The following is a 19,862-nucleotide window of genomic DNA, read 5'->3' as shown; positions in this document are numbered from 1 at the left end:
TACACAGCATTGATTCTTGTGAGCTCATTCACGCATGTTTGAGTAAACGTCTCCAAAGCTCAAAATGCTCCACCTTGTGATGTAGTCAAGCAGTAGTTTTCAGGTTAACAGCTACCTTGTACCTTTATTTCAGTAGAGAAAGGCAATTCCATGACTGAAATTATCCAAATGATTGTAGTGATGGTGCATGTTTCAAAACAGTGGAGCGCTTCCTGTATTACCACATGACATCACAAGGTGGAACAGAGTGTTTTCCATTTGAGAGAAGAACTCAAGAAATATGCAGGATTTGCGAATTAAACATGTATAAATGAAAACACAACTCCAAAAAAAGTAAAATAAGAAAGGATGCATTTGAACTCCTCCAGCCTGATAAACTGCAGCTGATTCTTACCCTGCTGGTTTCTGGGAGCCCGGATCTGTGGCAGAGCGATCATCCGGACCCCCTCCAGAGAGGCCCGTCTAAGGCTGAGCTTCGCCAGGAACGAGGCGCAGTCCTGGGGAAGAGGGAAGAGCAGCAGCAGCCTCTGTCCACACAGCAGCAGCTCCACACTGTTATTCCACCTGCAACAACAAGCCCTGGTGAGCTCATAACGTAATAATATTAGTAATAATAAAAGGAGTAATCCTTTATTATTAGTCTGTCTTAATCTCCAAAGCTCGAAATGCTCTGTTTTACTTTATCATTTCCAAGTTAACAGATACCTTTTCCTTTTAGTACAATAAGGGGGAGTGTTTTCAGTTTGAAAAAAGAACTCAGCCTAAATATGCAGAATTTGTGTGAATGAAACAAAAACACAACTCCAGGTATGTTTTTGATGAGGAAGCAACATTAGAACATAGATCAGAAAATAGTGTAATAGGTGATCTTAAACTCATGTTTTATTTACATTATAAAGCATTTAGAAAGGGGTTTACTGGACTTTAGGGTTGTTGTGTCTGTGTAGCAGTGTACCGTATTTTCCGCACTATTAGGCGCTCTGGATTATAAGACGCACTGTCACAGAATGGTCTGTTTTTTAACTTTTTTTTTTTACAAAATAAACTGCACTGGACATTAAACGAAACAGAACAGTTAGATGGGTCAGTGGGACTTTGTTTGGTGCACTCACGGTGACTCTGGTCTTTGTTCAGTTGTGGTGTGTAGGGAGGGTGTTGTCTGGGACCACTGGATTGTTGGCATGTTTGCAGTGACTCAGTTGTTCAGTTGTGTCTAAAAGTGGCACGTTGGACTCTGTTTTTGTTCGTCCGTTCAGTTCCTCGTCGGCGTGGAGTGATGAGTGTGGCTGCGAGTGTTTTTCGCTTCGTGGTCGCTGTCTGCTCTGTGCATGTTCGCGTGCGCTGTGGGTGGTGCGGCTTTGTAGTTTACTGAAGTCGTGCTGGAACACCAGAGTGGATTCATGTATGGGGCACTCTGGATTGCGGGGCACGCAGTTGTTTTTTGATGGGGTTGGAGGCTTATGAATGCGCCCAATAGCCCGGAAAATACGGTAGTTAGTGTAAGTAGTCCTCAACATTGTTATTCTGTATCTTCTGTCCCACTACTTAAAACTTGTGAATCTGGACAAGCCTATGCACCCACCTCAGTCTGTGCTGTGGACTGTCACAGCAGCTGCTCTGATCGCTCCTGTAAACCACGACTGAACCCAGAGGAAACCGGACCAGCCGAGACCCGGACTGCTGTAGACCTGGTCCAGTCCGGTCTCTGTAGTCCGGGACCCAGACGTACAGCTGTCTGTGAGAGAGGAAGAGCCGGAAGGGTAGAAGAGGCGCTGGGCTCAAGAGGTCACATAGAAGAGGGTGGAGCTCGGAGGAGGAGGAGGAGAGGAGGAAGAGCAGAGCTGTAAAACCTCCCTCTGCTGAACGTGACTCCTCCAGCTCCCAAGAGTTCAGCAGAGATGAGGGCAGACCTGAGATGGAGTCACTGAGACTCACGGGTTCCATCTGAAATAACAGGGCAAAACTAGAATTGATGTTTACAAAGAGGGGCGTTAGAGTATTTGGATGAGACCTAGCATCTCTCATTATCAAATCCTACCTGACCCCCCTCCCACCAATCCCGTTGTTTGTTATCATGTAAAAGCGCATAACCTACTGCCTTAAAAACAAAATCATGACCAATGTTCTTGGCCAGCACATCTTAATTACGAGCCAAGCTCCTTTCATCCGGGAACGTTTTATCGAGCTGGAGTTCCAAGTGATAGTCCTTGAACTACCAAAAAACTATGATTTCTCACATCACAACTTGTGTAGCTTGGGAGCTAGAAGAAGTAGAAGTAGCTCTGAACTTCCTTCCAAATAGCTCACTAACGGATTTCTGAATTATATGTATTTTTTTTAAGTAACTAGAATTGAATGTCTACTGCCATTGTAAATGTATCATTTTAACGCCGACGCACTAATAACACTAATATGGCATCTAAAGCTTGCCTTATATTTACTCTACTACTATTAATTTCTTGCTAAACAAAATTTCTGCTAAAATTGGTAGCTCTCTGGCATTTTCATTTTTGTTATAGTAGCTCACTGGATGAAAAATGTTGGAGACCCCTGGGTCAGAAGGTGAAATCCTCTACCAACTGGGCTACTCACATTTAGGAGTTGGGTCAGCTCAGCTCTGATTGATCGCAGCTCTTTCTGATCAGAAAACAGGACCCACAGAGTGTCAGAGGACTTGGACCGGAGTTGGAGGCAGGTCTGGTCCTGGTCTGAGCTGAGCTGGAGATCTGAGAGAGGGAGGAGGAGAGGCTTCTGCAGAGAGGAGATCAGCCGAGGCAGCAGGACACTGAGGTCTGAACCAGAGAGAAGTACACAGTGAGTTTCAGATGAGAGCATTACAGTTCTAGTCTATTCTAATTGCTGTTAATTACTGTTTATCTAAGTTTATTTAATAGTAATGCTTCTGTATTTGTCTATTTTGGAAGGCGTCCTACCTGTGTCCTGATTGGTGAGACTGAAGTCATGTGACAGGAAGAAAAGCCCTAGAATCCGCTCAGTCACCACCAAACAGACCGTGTTCAGCTGCATCTCTCCTTCTTCGCTAATTAACTCGAGGCAGATGCACCAGACGGCCTTACGCACCTCCACCTGCTCACGCAGCGCCCCCTGTTGGACCTCCTCCTCCACAGGAAGTGAGGGGGCGGGGACAGGAAGTGAGGTGGAAGACGACTCCTCCAATGAATCGTCCAACCCCATCTCAAAATATCCGTCCCTTGAGCCTGGACTGGAGAGATCAACACAACACATGGTGAGTAGTAGTAAGAAGTTGGAAGAGCAAAGTCTATGTAGCATGTTAAACATGCACTTCTTGATTTTTGAACAAAAAAACACTTTATAATTTGATGCAGACAGAACACTGTAGCCTTATTTTGACCCCAAGAGCTTTTTAAATATCTGACCTTGATTTATTGAGCTCAGTTTTTTCATGTTGAACGTTTGGCTCCTCCTCCTCCCTCTGTAGCTCTGCCTCCTTCCCTCCGATGTCCTCATTCAGAGCAGAGCTGAGATGCAAATGCAGCTGGGAAATGAAGTCTTTGTGTGCACAGAGAGAGAAAAGCTGAGAGGGCAGCAGTGGACAGAAGGTTGCACTGCAGAAGAAACAGGAGGGCGCTGTGTGAGGGGTGGGGGGCAAGCAGAAGCAGCTGAGGAGAAAAAAGTTACACAAAAATATTTTTTTTTACTTACATATAAAGATTGTGAAAGATTTTGTGACAGAAGTAAGACTGACCAGACAGGAGCAGAGGGAGCTCCGCAGTGTTCACCCTGAGTTTGAACCTGAAAACACATAAGAGAAATCATTGGTTAACTTTTTGACCAATGACATTAGGGCATCAGGGGCTCAGTGGTTGGAGCAGAGGTCCCTCAACCCAAATTCTGAAGGATTGATTCTGTCCTGTAACCAAGACACACAGTCAATCTATGCAAGGGCAGCTATGGCTACAGTAGTAGATAAACACCACTGACTACAGAGTGAATGAATAATGACTAGTGAAAGGCCTTATTATTATAACAGGGAAAGCATTGCACACAAACACACACACACAGCTATGTGAAAACAGAAGTCACTAGTCTTCATGTCCTATTTTGTATGGGGCTGCTGATCTTGACGCTAAATAAGTTAAATATTAATGATAAAGCCATTTGAAAGACCCCCAGAAAATCAGTGCAGTGTTGAGTTGTTGGTGCACATGACCAATGAACATTTTACACAAATGAACCAACTTTATGTCATACTTAAGATGCCGCCACAAAAACGTATGATTTAGGAGCATTTAGAGAGGCAGAATATGGTGGATAACCTTTTGTGCTTCCCAAATCACAATTTGAACAAATTTGGCAATCATAAATTTGGAAGTAACATAATTTCTTGCACCTAAAATCTGGTACAAATTAGACTTGCCACTCCTGTATTTTTGATCTGTACAAACATGCTCTGAAATGTGACTCTTGTATTCGTTTGACACTTCATATTTCAGTGTTTTGTCACTTCTTCTGGAAATGTTTAAAATGAACAGAATTCTAACGTAAATCAGAAATCAATTGCAGTCTCAATGCTTGTCAGAAAAATAATGTCCAGGTCACTTGCTCTTTGTGCCAGAAATGACACAATTACGAGGAGTCACAGCTAGAAGGAAAGGATTTATCATATTCCTTGTCCAGTACTGGACTCAGCCTCTGGTAGAAAATCTAAAGTCTACTTAAAAGTGGTGTGGGTGTTTGGTGCAGACCTCGTCCACAGCAGCAGGAGCAGGGGCAGTGTGGACTTTGGAGATGTTGGATGAAAGAGTGGCGTTCATTTTGGGCAGAACACTGGGAGCCACCGCTGTCTCCTCTCTGCTGCTCGTTACCTCTGAAAACGGGAAACAAAACCATCTGTCACAACTGTCTGAGGCCAAAACTGTCTGAACTCACATCAGGAAGGACATGGTAGTAACAACAACTATATATGACAATGAGAAACCATATAAATAAAATACTAGTGCTGTCATGCGATAAAAAAAATTGAGAGATTAATTAATTATGATCTGTAATTAATTAATCTAATTAATCTAATTTTAATCTCACCTAAAAATTGCTGAGAAAAGCCTTCAATTTGAGGTATTTTCATTTAAATTCATTATTACATTATTGTGCAGATCAAAAGATTGATATAGATTAAAAAAAGTGACTTTATAAAGTCATTTATTGTTTAACAAATCTCTCCAATTTGGCTGTTGAGCCCAAGTCTCCATGAATAAGAAACTGTTTGCTGTAAAGTAGCAAAGATGAGGAAATCTGAACATAATAACTTTTGTCTACTTAAAGACAATAAAAAGTCCAGTCTTTCCTTAACCATATTAAAAATATTATTGATAGAGAAATGCTTTATATATGAGATCACTGGTTTTAGTCCTTGTTTTAGTCCTGGTTTAGACCTGCTTTAGTCCTAGTTTAGTCTTAGTTTAGTCCTGGAAAGGGTTAGTCCTGGTTTTAGTCCTGGTGTTAGTTCTGGTTTAGTCCTGCTTTTAGTCCTGGTGTTAGTTCTGGTTTAGTCCTGGTTTAGACCTGGTTTAGACCTGGTTTTAGTTCTGGTTTTAGTTCTGGTTTAGTCCTGGTTTAGTCCTGGTTTTAGTCTTGCTGTTAGTTCTAGTTTAGAGGCGCACAGGAGGAAGCGCGGTTTACGCAGCGTACGCGAGAAAACACGATCCACACGCGGCTCACGGGAGCACGTCGGTGTCCACGCAGTGTCTACGGAAGGAAACGTGGTCCGCGCGTTCTCAGCTCGATGACGATGATGAAGGTGTGTGTTTGTTTGTGTGTGTTTGTGTGCGTGTCCCCTCATGTGGCAGGTCACTATAGGACAGTAGTGCAGACATCATGAGCCTATGCAGGTTGTTTTCACCAGTGACATTTAAGTTGTAGGCGATTTTATATTTGTTATTTTCTTTTATATTTCACGTCGGAAGAATAATTTCCAAGACACGAATGCGTTTTTGCCTGTGCACTGCTGCCTCTGTTCTACTGGCTCTACGACCTCGTCCATTGTGCGATTGACGCCGCCAACATTAACATGACGTTTACATCACTCTTACTGCGCGCGTTTTGTGTGGGTTTCCGGCAATGAGTGGAATTACCGAGATAAAAAAATTTATAAATGTGTTTTTTTTTGTGTGTGTATAAAAACTGATTTTATAATAAAGCAACTCGCATACAGAAACAGTAAAGTTAGAGATTAAAAATGAGATTAACGCGATTAAAAAACATAACGCGCTAAATATGATTGTAATTAATTAATCGCAATTAACACGATAATTTGACACCCCTATAAAATACAATTACAATGAGAGAAAATGTTTTCTGAACGCAGCAGCCACATGTTAAGATTAATTATTATCAGATTAATAAGACAAAACAAGAATCAGATATATCTAACACAGTTGGTTTCCACACACCTGGGGTGGAACAATATCAAATAGCATCAAGTGAGTGCACTTTGCAGATGTGGTTTACAACAGTTCATGTCTGAGACCCACTAACAGATTGCACTGTCCGAGGCACAGGTCTGTGTTGGTCAGAGCTGTAGTCTCCCACAGGTCAGCTGTGGCTGTGAGAGTAAAGACCACAGATCACAAGTGTGTTGTCTGCAGAGTGAATTGATTTAATGATTTAATTGTTCTGAAAGGCTCATTTGTATTCAGAATGCTCAAAATCCAATTGTATCTGTTCCCATGTGACTGCTGCCCCAGAGCTCCCGATCCCTTTGCCCCACACAGCCTGATACATACATGATTACCTTGGCTGGGGAGGGCCGGCAGCTGGCCACAGAGAAGAGGAGAGACAGGAACAAACAAGAGAAACACACATCAGAAAATCTGCACTAAACTCAGCAGAACCACACACAGCATATAAACATGGACAAGGATATTTAAGAACACCCATTTAATGTACGAAATTATTGCAATAACAACTGCAATTGGATCAAATGAGTTTAATTTAACTTTATTCAGAAGTGTTATATTGTTTGTCCACATTTATATGCAGGCAGTGGTTTACATCTATAGCAAAGATTTTATTGCAAGATAAGAAGTGAAGGAAGTCATTACTGAATTGGGAGAATTAACAGAAATTATCAAACAAGCTGTCTATTAACATTACACACACTTGTGTAGAATTTTATTTTTAAGTAAATCCACTATGGGCTGTACCTTTTTTTCTGTGCTACTGCCGTTGCTTTTGCGGTCTTTCATTTCTTTGGCTTTCTGAATGGCTTTTAGCACCTCCACCGTGTCTAGCTCCTTTTCTGTCGTAGTTGTTCCATCTAAACAAACCTGGAACATGACAACACAACCATAAATATAATATCATCATATATATAATATATAATATTTTATTTTTTTTATTTTGTTCAGTAAAAGGGTAGGCTGCACATTAACAGATAATATAGCTTTAAGCAATCAAGTGTAATGTAACTTATCGAGTTCACATAATGGTTATTTATCTTGATTGTGATTGCATGCTTCCTATTCTACTGCTTGAACTTTGCGTTGCAACACAGTACTTTCCCCATAGTGAACAATTAAAGGTTTATCTTATGTATTAATCCTGTGAAATAAACTTGTGCTACCTCTGCCGCTCTGTCCCCAAATTGAGCCAGCACTTTGGTCCTGTAATCTGGGATGATGCACATGGGATTGTCTGTCAGGTTCAGCTTCTCCAGACAAGGCAGCGACCCAATGTTCCTGATCTCCTCCAACTACAAAACAAACAAATAACCGTATTTACCATTTGTGTTTTTGTTGTACTTTAAAAAGGTACACTGTGTAACTTTTCTAATAATCTCAACTATATTACATCTATTCAAGTGTTGTTACTGCTCAATAATACTAAGAATTCATGTGGTGAGGGTGACGACTTTTCACAGATATGACCTGTAACTTGGCCTGGTGCTGTCAACCGCTTGTCTCCATGGAAATATCAGGTTTAATTCTTTACTGTGGAACATTTCAGGCATGGACACAAGCAGGTGGTGAATCCTCGAAAAGACAAGTTATGTAGTGCACTTTAAATAAGATGTTACTTTTGGCTCCCCATCTGATACCAACAGTTTTGGTTCACATGACCTCACAACACTATAGAATCTCCATTATATTGATACTTTGCAGCAACATCACGCTGAGGGTTTTCTACATGTAGTTACCATGGTGGCACAAGGCACACATTACCATACACTGTCAAAAAACTTTTAAGAAAACTCATCTAAAAACTAAAAAAAAAGACAAAATGGATTTAAACAGCACATTTTCAGGAGCCTGTAATTAATATGAACGTTCATAGTCCACTTAAGGTGCTTGATTTTCAACAAAAAGGTGTGTGAATGAAACAAAACACAACTCCAGATATGTTTTTGATGAGGAAACAACATTATACCTTATTCTCCCACTGACAATAAGAGAAAGTCCATTTAAACTGCACCTTAAACTGTGGATACAAGAAAACCAAGACTGCGAACACTTTTAATCTGGCCTTTTACTGTTCTATGTGTTTCTGTGTAACAGTTTTGTGTTTTGTATTGTTCTCTGTGTCACCTGCCTAGGAACAACAGACGGAAATTAGATTTTTTGATATAATCATATTTACACCATCATTACAGATGTTCATTAATATGCACTGTCCCTATCAAATAAATAAATAAATAAGAAAGAAAACAGGATAATATTTAATAATCCAGACCTGTGCAAGGTGGTTGTGACTGAGGTCCAGATTGACTAAAGAGTAGAGTTTGCTGAGGCCCTGGAGGCTGCTGAGCTGGTTCCCGGACAGACCCAGAGTTTTGATGTTTCCCAGTCGAGTGTGTGCCGCATCCAGAGAGCTCAGACAGTTAAAGGACAGATCCACATGAACCAGGCTGTACAGGTGCTGCAGAGAAGAGCAGAATCAGTGTCTAGAAAAGAACCATGTAATGCAATAGATTTTTTTCCCCTAACGACCTCTTGTATACAGCAATATTTTTATCAGGGCAGTAGACAAGGGGGCACAAAGGGGTCTGTTGTCCTGGGCCCCAGGGTTTCAGGAGCCCAAAACTAGACCCTCTTCCTAGGGGTGGGTGATATCTTGATATTTAAAATATATCGAGATTTTTTTTTGACATAGCATATCGATATAATGCTTACATTTAATTCTGATTTTGCCGCTTTGGTTGTTTGCCTTCTCTGTGCTGTGCTTGCTCACCCCTGTCTCCTTGCTTTTGTTACCCCTCCTCTCGCGTGTCTTATTCAACACGGCGGCGCCCACAGCCAGCCCAGAGGCTACAGAATTTATTGCAAAAAATAAAAAAAAGGACAACTGGCTCCATTATATGGAGATATTTCGGTTTTACGGCGTTGGACAAACAGCAGACAGATGTCTACCTCCATGAATGCTGAAAGATGTTTCCAGTCAAACCTTTTCAACCATTTATAGACAAGGCCATCAGCAGCACATCCTCTGCCACAGAGAGAACCATAGATCCATGGAGAGAATACATATTATATTGAGTAGTTTTGTTTAGTCTGGCAGAAGCTGCCCGCATCAGTGGCACAAGGAGTGAGCCGTTTTTTTCAGTGCTTACAGTTTATGCATACTAGCCATGTGGTTTTAAGTTTACTTTCTGTAAAACATCTACAAATGTTTGCAAAACTGCATTAAACACATTATGATATCAAACAGGCTGATGTGACTCTATAGTGGTTATGGTTTATAATGTTGTAAAGTTTAGTAATTTAAAGTTTATTTATGCAGAAGATTTAAATTAATAATCTGCTGCAGTGTATAAATTGTACAATATGTTTGGAAATGTTCAGTTTTATCTGCGCATAGCTCCTTACCCCTGGTGAGGAACATGGATCTGTTAAAATAAGGAACCTCCCGAGCTCCCTCTGCTAAAGGAGCTCATGGTTCTGGTTATCATACGGTTAGAGAGTTAATGCAAAGATGAACTTGGGTTGTTTTATTTTTGAATGTAAAGAAGACAATATATATTATTTCTTCCTTTATTTTACAGTTAATTATTATTTTTGTATATAGGGGAATTTTTTTTTTATGTCGCAGAAGAGACATAAAACTTCTTACATGAACTGCCAACTTCTTTGCACTTCAATAAAAAAGACCTTGTGGAATTGGCATATTTGTTTTTACACTAGTTTTTGAGGGGTTATTTTTCCTGTACAGATATCGAGATGTATATATATATCAAATAGTTCTGAAAATTGATTTAGCTGCGTGCCATTAGTTACATCATATTTTTTAGACTTACACCTGAATTCATAAGCTGGTACCATTATCCTCCATACTATATTATAATTCACATAAAATGTGACTCTTGTAAACTTTAAGCCATGTTATAATATTCCCTCATCAAAAACATTCCCAGAGCTGAGCTGTTCACATGTTTGAGTCATTATTAGTCTGCCTATATCTTCAAAATGCTCTGTTCCACCTTGTGATGTCATGAAGCGGTAGTGTTCTAGTTAACAACTACCTTTTACCTTTAGTCCAGTTGAGACTGGCATTTCCAGGGCTGAAATCATCCAAATGATTCTAGTGAAGGTGTATGGAGTTTAAAAACACAGTATTACCTGTATTACCACATGACATCACAAGGTGGAAAACAGTGTGTTTTCAGTTTGAGAACTCATCCTAAATGTACACGGTTTGTGTGTTAAATATGTGCGAATGAAACAAAATAAAACTTTGACTAAGTTTGTGATGAGGAAAGAACATTATAACAGATCAGAAAATGGCATAATATGGGCCCTTTAAACCTGCAGCTCACAAAAGCACACACATATTATAGTTTTACCTGGAGGTTTTCAACTGATGTCAGCTGGTTGTGGCTCAGATCCAAAAACTCCACTTTGGGAATCAGTTTCTTGAAGAAAAACATGAAATATTTTTGTTAAATCGTATCAACCTATTTATTTGAGGTTGTGCTGATAGACCAGTTGGAGTCAACCAATCATAATAGTGATGGATAGGTGGCACCTCAAGGCTTGTGTAACACATCGCCAACACTGTGTTGAAATGGTGTCGGTGCAATCTACAGCTTCATCTAGTGGTTTAAAAAATGACCTGCTTACTATGCAGAAGCGTTGACACAACATGTCATTCAGACACCTGAACACTCATTTGTGATAGTTGTGGTCTGATATCCGACACATGAAAGAACTGACCAAAACGGTCATGCAATCGTATGTAATTAAAGCAAATAACAGCCATTGTAAATCCGTGTATCATTCGTTCATTCGTTTTCAATATAAAACCAAAAATAAGAAAACGAAAAAACAAAAGTTTTCTTCATTATTTGTCTCCAAAACCAAAATTAAAAAATGGATAATGATTAGTTTTTTCAGTTTTTGATTTTGTGTTTAAATGAATAATGGAAAAAACGGATAACGGCCGTTTCCCGTTTACCTGACTTCCGTGACTGCGATGCCAAACTTTTGCACCGCGTACGGACTGAACCAGGACTGATCCAGGTCCGAGACCAGACCGGGACCAGAGCGGGACTGAGACCGGGACCACACCGGGACCAGAGAGGGATCAGAGCGGAACTGAGACCGAGACCAGCGGTCAGAGCGGTTCCGTGTCATCGTCTCCACGCTGGTTCCGTGCGGGGAAAGTGAGAATGCGCTGTGGACTACAGGTCCGGACGGGCTGTTCCAGTCCTCCGCGCTCAAGAACCGCGGCTGGTTCCGAGGTGGTGCAAAGCATCCAAATGACGCTTTCACACCAACGAAAATGAACCGAACTTAGAGCTTTTGGTTCAAATGGATCAGGTCCGGGACCAGACCGGGACCAGAGCGCTACTGAGACTGGGACCAGACCGGGACCAGAGCGGCCTGAGACCGAGACAAGACCAAGACCAGACCGGAGGCTCAGAGCCCACGGCAGGGCCGGAGCACGAAGCTGAGGCTTGGACCCCGCGGAGGCTCAGAGTCAAAGCTTGGAGTCCGCCCCAGTCCCTGGTCTGGTCCCGCTCTGGTCCCGGTCTGGTCTCGGACCTGGATCAGTCCTAGTTCAGTACGTACCCAGTGCAAAAGTCCGGCATCGCAGTCACGGAAGTCACATAAACGGGAAACGGCCGTTATCCGTTTTTTCCATTCTTCATTTAAACACAAAATCGAAAACTGAAAAAACAAATCGTTATCCGTTTTTTCATTTTGGTTTTGGAGACAAATAGCGAAGAAAACTGTTGTTTTTTCGTTTTCTTATTTTTGGTTTTATATTGAAAAACGAATGAACGAATGATACACGGATTATTGTACAATAAAGCAGACTATAAGTGATGCATGATGAGGTGAATGGTTGAGAAAATGACAGTAAAATAATATAGTGCTTTCAGCAGATCTGTACTGAGCTCCACTTGGGCAGATCAAAAATGATACTACACAGAAGCACAGACCTATTTTCTGTTTCTCTGTGGTTCTCTGCTAATGAACAGAGACACAGCGACAAACTTGAGCCTTGCGTCTAGCTCTGTGTCACATGACTTTTCTTAAAGTGACATACACAGTGACAGAGCTCGACACAGGCGTCACTTTCTGAGCTCAACATGTGTCAACGTGTCGTTTGGCCCCCTCACTAGAGTGAGCTGCAAATTTAACTTTTTACATAGACTGTGTTGTACCATTATCATGATTTATTTTGCCATATAACCCCTAAGAGTGGAATGCACAAGTGTTAGTATGATCTCTAAGTACCACAGAGGAGTCCACTGCACTGATGCTGTTGTGGCTCAGGTCTAAAGTGGTCAGACTTCTCCAAACAGGAACCACTGCAGTCACAGGACACACGGAAACAGCGCCCTCTGGCTCCCACTGGGGGAACTCAGTGGCCTCTGGCACCAGCACCAACTGTACAGGAGACAAGAGAAACTTGTTAGCAATTTAGTCTTAAATTTGGGGAAAAAAACAACAAAACAAAACAAAAAACCTGACAACTAGTGACTAATGTAACAATGTATGTATTTGGAGCTGGATCTTTGTAAATGATGGTGCCTTTATCAATCAAAAATCAAAGGGCATTATAACTGTATTTGAACAAATATGATTGCTAGAAATGTAAGCCATTTTGTGGATTTACATTACAAAAAAAGCTCATAGTCCCTGCTTCTTAAAGTATTTTATAGTCCAGCAAATCTAGAAATTTGAATAAATATTTAACTTCACAAATTGAAAATGGAAGAGAAAGGACAAAATACACTCTTAATACACAGCAGATCAGTGTTTTTCAGCCTTTTTAGTCAGGGAAAATGTGAGTTGAAAAGACACTGTAGCACACACAAAATTTCAAATATTACCAAATCACATTAAAAAGCAATTAATTAAATACATTTTTTTTGCAAGGCATGTATCTCAAGGCACACTAGTGTTCCCAGCCTACTGATTGAAAATCAAGGCACATGGGAAAGTAATTTAAGAAATGAAAACACATGAAAAACACTATAACATTATTGTCTTGGTTCCCATTAGTTGTGAGTGTTACGTACATCCATGGAGTCAGTCGAGTGGTGGATGCTCATTGTGGCCAAAGTTTTTCTCAGAGATGACAAACCAGAGATCTGCTGCGAACTGCACTCACAGATCTATCACAACACAAGAAAAACACTTTATACATATTGTTTTTTAGACAAACACGTAAAACCAGGGCTAAACCACGACCAGGATTGTTACTAGGCCCCTTGGTGGGAAGTAAAATGTAATTTCACGGTTTTATGTAAACTTGCATAACTGAAGACATCTGCTTCTTCTACAAGTTCACACTTTATTGCAATTGGTTACATCCACCAGTCACTCACTCTGGGCATTGCAGTGGCTGCCCAATATAATAGGAGAAGCGGGTGAGGGGAAAGATCTGTATTTGAACATCGACCGGCATTCAAGAGAAAATTAGCGTATGTGAAGATTTTACCCCCAGAAAAAAATATACTTAATTGATCCTGAGGGAAATTAAAGTTTTGCTGCAGTAACATTTACACTGCACTTCTTCAGTTTAAAAGGACTGGTCAGGTAGGACAAGGAGATCCTGTGTCAGGGCAGTCTGAAGAGTCAAAAGTGTCCCTCCTCTGTGTCCTGCAGCACAATATATTTCTAAGTAAATATACACTATAAACAATAATACTGAAACCAAATCACAAATGTACAATACTATTAAAAATATAAGATGCAATAAATAAATATCATGATGCAGTTAGTTTGTATCTATAATGAGTCATAGAAGGCCATAACTCAACCTTATATGGCTCAAATCTGAACATACTGGTCCCGGTCAAGCAGAAGTAAACAGCAAGGCCAAAAATTCAAGTTAATGCATCTGAAAAAAAAAAAATTATTCAACAGATAGCATATGTACTCTAGTTTATGAAACTGTTGACCTTTTTTCTATACCATTTCTGGTTCTAAAGTTACATACATTTTAAACAGACCATGTATGAAACATGGAACAAAAATTATTTCCCAAATTTCAAAGACCTGCAAATCATGTAAATAAATTGATGTATTTCATCATATCTTGTGTTATTCGATCTTTGAACTGTTGATGAAGGTACATGATTTAAAAAAAAAAAAAAAAAAGTATGTACATAAGTATTTAAAATGATAAAAAATTGCTTGGAAGGACTGACATATTTTATAGAAATAGTTTCCTTTCATTTTGAAGTAATATTAAAGTATCTGGAAGGCTGATAAATGATGTAAAATCATGCACCTTCTACTTGCTTGCACAATTTTCCCTCCGTTACTTTTCCCTCTGTTACCATGACCTTTCTTAATAAAAAATCTCATTACTCAAAAAGTAAGAGGTTTTTCAAACTAATCTTGTACCATATGGTAGAAAACTATATGAAGCAAATATTCAAACCAGTTTGTTAAGGATATGTAAGTGAGAACCACTAGTTATCACTGTTTGGATTTATTGCCCAAAAAGTGTTGCATATTTCATTCCCTCCGTTACCGACATGAGTTTTAATATTTTTTGTCAACAACTTGAAAGAATATCACAGGTTTAACTTGACCCTGTTGGAGTGTAACTCTTTCCTACATTCTGATACTTTACTTATTTCAATAGTCCCTCTAGTTTCTGAATAAGAGCTATTTGAATGTAAAAAATCTGCCCATTTCCCTCAGTTACCGCTTGACCGGACCCTACTGCAGGAAAAAACAACTAAAAATGTCTCACTCATACATAGAAAAAGTACACATGATAAATACTGAGCCACAAAATATAAAGTTCCAGCTTTCATATATTAAATGATAAGTCCACATAGTAATTATCATAACAGGCCTAGCTAATGATTCCATTGTCATCATCATATCACCCAGCCCTACCTCGATCTGAAGCAGAGATTTGAAGATAGACAGGTCAAACGGAAGGCTGTTCTCCTGGATGTTGCTGCTGCCCACAGGCTCCTTGGTGCCACTGATCTGAACACAATGAACAAAAGCAGAAAAGGGTTATCTGACTTGTTTTACTTGAAAATAACAAAAGGTTCAAGGTTAGTTTAACTGCACAAACATTTAAATTAGTTTAGCAGTGAGTTAGCCCAGTCATTTACATGTATTTGCATTGGCACCACACAGACCAACAGCGAACAGTGCTCAAGCCAAAAGATCTAAAAACAGCTATTTTTGGTTAACGGGTTAAAGCAGCCAGCCTGAGTTGTGAGTTTGATTCTGGGCTCTGACATTTTACTCCCTTCTCTCCCTTCTCTCAGCCCCATTTCAGGCATTACAATGTCCTGTCTGATAAAACCTACGTGGCAAAAAAATAAATTAAAAAAGTTAAAAAAAATAAAAAATAAAAATTTAAATCTGTCACATTCAAAACTATTGGTTCCATGATGCCTGAGTTTTATTTACTTTTGACTTTTCATTATTTCTGTACAGTATTAGAAGTGATGGAAATTACAAAATAAAATGAAAATAATATACACATAATATTCTCAAAAAGGAAAAATACACTACACTCTATAAGTATCAAACCATTAATTAAGTGGTCAAATGGCCCAAATTTGTGCATAAATACACTAAGATTCAGAGGTGGCAATCTAAAAAACATTTGCCAATGTGAGTGGCAGGGATTATGAGCCTGGAAAGGGCCTGTACTGAACTATTCAAGACACATGTTTAACACACAAATTCTGCATATCTAGGCTGTGTTCTTCCCGCAGACAGAAAATGATCTGTTCCCCCTTGTGATGTCATTATGCGGTCATACTGGAAATGCCACAAAGCTTTTAAACCCAATCCTAACAACAAAAGATTTTTTTAAAATCAAGAAACAAATCCAACCACAAGTTTATTTTAGAGTATTGAAGAGTAAAGCAGTTCAATCTTAAAACTACCACTAAATGATATCACACGGTTCAGCAGAGCATTTTCAGCTTTGGGGATGCAAACAGCTTAATTATCCAGAATTACTCAAACATGTGTGAATGAAACAAAACACAACTCCAGGTGCCTTTTTGAGAAGGCATTATACCATGGCTAAAAGCTCACATAAATTAGTTTATTAGTAATCCTGGACCTTTAAAGATGTGTTTTCCTATGAATGACTCCACACCACCACCTTCCCTTATGATTGGTGGCCTGGTTACCATGGTTACCTTGAGGTATTTGAGGCGGCAGGTGAAATCCAGGATGTGTCCCAGGTCTGTTTTGGCGTCTCCGGTGAAGCAGGTGGGTTTGGCAAGGCGCAACTGCTGAGTGACGGAGTAAAGCTGTAGGGGGCGAAGTGAGAACACCTGTCCAGCCTGAAGCAACTGCTCACCTGAGAGAGGCCAGTTCAGTTCATTTACACATATTCACACACATTTAAACAACAGTTAGCAGTTATTTTAGGAAAAAATATTAAAATAAAATAATAATAAGACAAATGATATTAATATCTTCAATATGTATTTGTTTTCAATTTGTTTGTTTCACATTCCTAAAGTACATTATGCATTATCCAGGCTTTTAAACCGATTTTGGACACTGTAGTCATTGACAGCAACAGACCTTTGTTAAAGAGCTCCTCTGCTAGTGCAGCTGTGATCCCATTGATTTCCTAAAACAAAGAAGACAATTATAGGGCATTATCATTTAGATAGTTTTCCAAAATGGTTGAGCCCTTAGTGTGTACTCAAAGTACTTACATAGAACTGCAGGTGGAGGAAGCAGGAAAGTGCAGGAGGTGTGGCCTGAGGAAACAGTAGTAACAGAGTCTGGAGATACTGCTCCAGCTCCTTCTGCCGACGCTCCACCAAACTTTTAGAATTTTTACCCAAAATCTTCTTTGGGGGCAGTAGACGTCTGTCCACTTTATTCTCTGCTGTTAACTAAAGACAGAAAGATGATATCAAATATACAAAACATCATATCTGGTGTTTAAGCCATTTACATTTACTTTTAATGTCTACACAGACCTCTATAATACTAAATATAACACTAAATACAAATATATTGTATTAACTGGGTTACAGTTTTATCCAGTGTCAACCACATCCAACAGAACTCACAGCAATGGGAAAAGCATTAAATTCAACTGGACAAATCAAAGACTAAACTGGGACTAGGACTAGGACTACGATTAGTCTGGGACTACACCGGGACTAATTTAGAACTGTGTTACCTTCTCGTGGAGCTCGTGAAAGTCGCTGTATCTGTGTTTGATGGTCCATCTGTGAAGACCGTCAGTCACCTCAATAATGTAAACCTACAATCACACATCAAGAAAAACATGGTGTAATGAACAAATACATTTGAATAGAATCACTATAGAATCTGTGACCAGAGAACTATAATAAAAGGAAAATTTTGTGCTAAATGAAAGAGATGCTTGATATCACAACTTCATTGATAGTTATGGAAAATTATGTACATGTTGAATAATAATAATAATCCATTAGCAAAGCCTTATGAGTTTATGAAATACATAAAAGGTTTACTCTTTGTTACAGTTTATAGAACAGGGCTTACCCTGGCCTGGCCTGTCCCTCAGTCTCCCCCCAGTCTCTCCCTCAGAGCATCTGAACCCTGATCTATATACCTAAATTATAAAGTTATATTACATTACATTACATTACTTGAAGAGAGATAAAATAGCAAAAGGATTTCCTGTGGGATGGGGCCAATGCATTCATAGATGTTTATGTCCAGTCTGGGTCTCTGACTGACACTGAACAAATGCGTTTACACAAAGACAAATGATAATGACATGATATGATATGATATGATAAGAAGATTTTCTTCACAACATGAATATAAAATACAAATAATGACAAATAATAACAAATAACAACAAATTAAAGAGTACACATTGCGCCATTTTCTGATCTATTTTACAGTTTCCTCATCAAAAACATATCTGGAGTTGTGTTTTGTTTAATTCACACATGTTTAACACACAAAAACTAAATATCTAAGCTGAGTGGAAAACACTCCACTGTGCTTCACTGCATTTTTAAACTCCATACACCTTCACTGGAAGAGGTATAAGGGACCTGTTAAGTTGAAAACTACCGCTTGACATCACAAGGAGGAACAGAGCATTTTGAGCCTTGGAGACGTAGACAGTCTAATAATAAGGGATTACTCAAACATGTGTGAATGAAACAAAACACAACTCCAGGTATGTTTTTGGTTAATTAACAACATTATAAAATGGCTTAAAGCTCATGAGAGTTTTTGTGTAATGTAAGACCTTTAGGTATAAATAGCAAATAAAAAAAATGACCAATGCAAGACCATTTCATTTACTAAATACATTTCATTTGAACAAATATTGGATACTGTGGCACCATATAGAAGACAGGAGGGAGAGTCTTTCTTATTTGGAGCCTTGATCTAACAGTAAACTCTTAGACTGAATAAACAATAAGAAAATTCCTAGTATCCGTGGCATTTAAGTGACACAACTTGTCCAATTATCTAGACTTATTTTTAGCATTTTATATTTTAATTTAAAGAATTGTTTAAAAAAAAAAAGTGAATTGCTTTCAGTTTTATTACTATGAAACCCATGGCTAGACACTGATTTCCAGATGACCCCTGACTTTTCTATTCATATGAATAATTGTGTTAACGATTACAATTATGGAACATAAACTTATATACACTTACACAACAGCAGACAGTGGAAAAATGAAGATAAAAATAAAATAAAAAATAAATAATCCAGCATTTGAGGTCAAGCAATAAAACAGATAAGTGTTGGTCTTTTAGATTTTGGGTCATAAACATTATATTACACGGACAGCAGTTATTCTGTAATACATCTAGACAGAGCTAGCTTAGTTATAATGCCAATGCCATTTTTTCATCTCCATTACTTTTACTAATTAGTCTAAATGGTAAGAAACAAATGCTACAGACCTATGTAAAGGAACATCTGCATATATCACAAATCAAACGACCGACACATGATTTATTGTGGAAAAAGAAGCACAGAAAATGAGCTACATGCTACGCTACCAATGCTAATGAACAAAACGTACCGTGTAGTTTTCCACCAACTCCGAGCCAACAATTGCCACTTTTCTCTCGGTCGTGTCTTCGGCGAAGAGAGCGGGCTCCATGCTGAACCCCTGAACTAAAAACAGTAGCTGTTATTCTGATAAAATGTGTAAAATGTTTTATGTATTAGATGCAGCTCTTCCTCTTCGTTAGCTTCCTCCCGCCGCCATGTTTGTTGTGAAATCGAAAACAGCTGACAGGGTAAAAAAAAAAAAAAAAAAGACAATTGAAACACGATAATATACACAGGCAAAGGCAGTCAAAAAATAAATACTTTTAAAAGTTTACTCTAACTCATATCATACAATAGGTCTACATGGTTCAAACAAAGTAGCCTCAGTAATATGATTAAAA

The 19,862-nt window shown here is 39.1% G+C and overlaps 1 protein-coding gene across 5 annotated transcripts in view; it reads right to left on the bottom strand.

Moving 5' to 3' along the window:
• nisch (nischarin) overlaps positions 1–19,680 on the bottom strand; it is a 30,031-nt gene extending 10,351 nt beyond the window's left edge. The window contains exons 1-20 of one of the 5 annotated variants that reach the window (XM_055159181.1): positions 19,490–19,680; positions 17,626–17,709; positions 17,150–17,332; positions 17,013–17,061; positions 16,619–16,782; positions 15,342–15,437; positions 13,505–13,600; positions 12,717–12,869; positions 10,817–10,885; positions 8,710–8,895; positions 7,604–7,732; positions 7,185–7,307; positions 6,773–6,794; positions 4,728–4,849; positions 3,728–3,774; positions 3,399–3,641; positions 2,934–3,223; positions 2,593–2,792; positions 1,583–1,944; positions 395–564 (exon numbers count right to left, since the gene is read on the bottom strand). In XM_055159181.1, coding sequence (XP_055015156.1) covers positions 395–564; positions 1,583–1,944; positions 2,593–2,792; positions 2,934–3,223; positions 3,399–3,641; positions 3,728–3,774; positions 4,728–4,849; positions 6,773–6,794; positions 7,185–7,307; positions 7,604–7,732; positions 8,710–8,895; positions 10,817–10,885; positions 12,717–12,869; positions 13,505–13,600; positions 15,342–15,437; positions 16,619–16,782; positions 17,013–17,061; positions 17,150–17,332; positions 17,626–17,709; positions 19,490–19,570 — 2,869 coding nt within the window. In that variant the 5' untranslated portion in view covers positions 19,571–19,680. Of the gene's footprint in view, positions 1–394; positions 565–1,582; positions 1,945–2,592; positions 2,793–2,933; positions 3,224–3,398; positions 3,642–3,684; positions 3,775–4,727; positions 4,850–6,764; positions 6,795–7,184; positions 7,308–7,603; positions 7,733–8,709; positions 8,896–10,816; positions 10,886–12,716; positions 12,870–13,504; positions 13,601–14,248; positions 14,329–15,341; positions 15,438–16,618; positions 16,783–17,012; positions 17,062–17,149; positions 17,333–17,625; positions 17,710–19,489 lie in introns of those variants that run through there. The other 4 variants (XR_008632942.1, XM_055159182.1, XR_008632943.1 and 1 more) reach the window with 4 other exon arrangements.
• Positions 19,681–19,862: the final 182 nt, after the last annotated feature.

Source organism: Boleophthalmus pectinirostris, unplaced genomic scaffold (genome assembly GCF_026225935.1).
Source record: "Boleophthalmus pectinirostris isolate CB_2022bp ecotype Guang Dong unplaced genomic scaffold, ASM2622593v1 HiC_scaffold_23, whole genome shotgun sequence".
NCBI classification, from domain to species: domain Eukaryota; kingdom Metazoa; phylum Chordata; class Actinopteri; order Gobiiformes; family Gobiidae; genus Boleophthalmus; species Boleophthalmus pectinirostris.
Note: the sequence above shows the minus strand (reverse complement) of the source record. Positions and strands in the feature narration are given on the sequence as shown.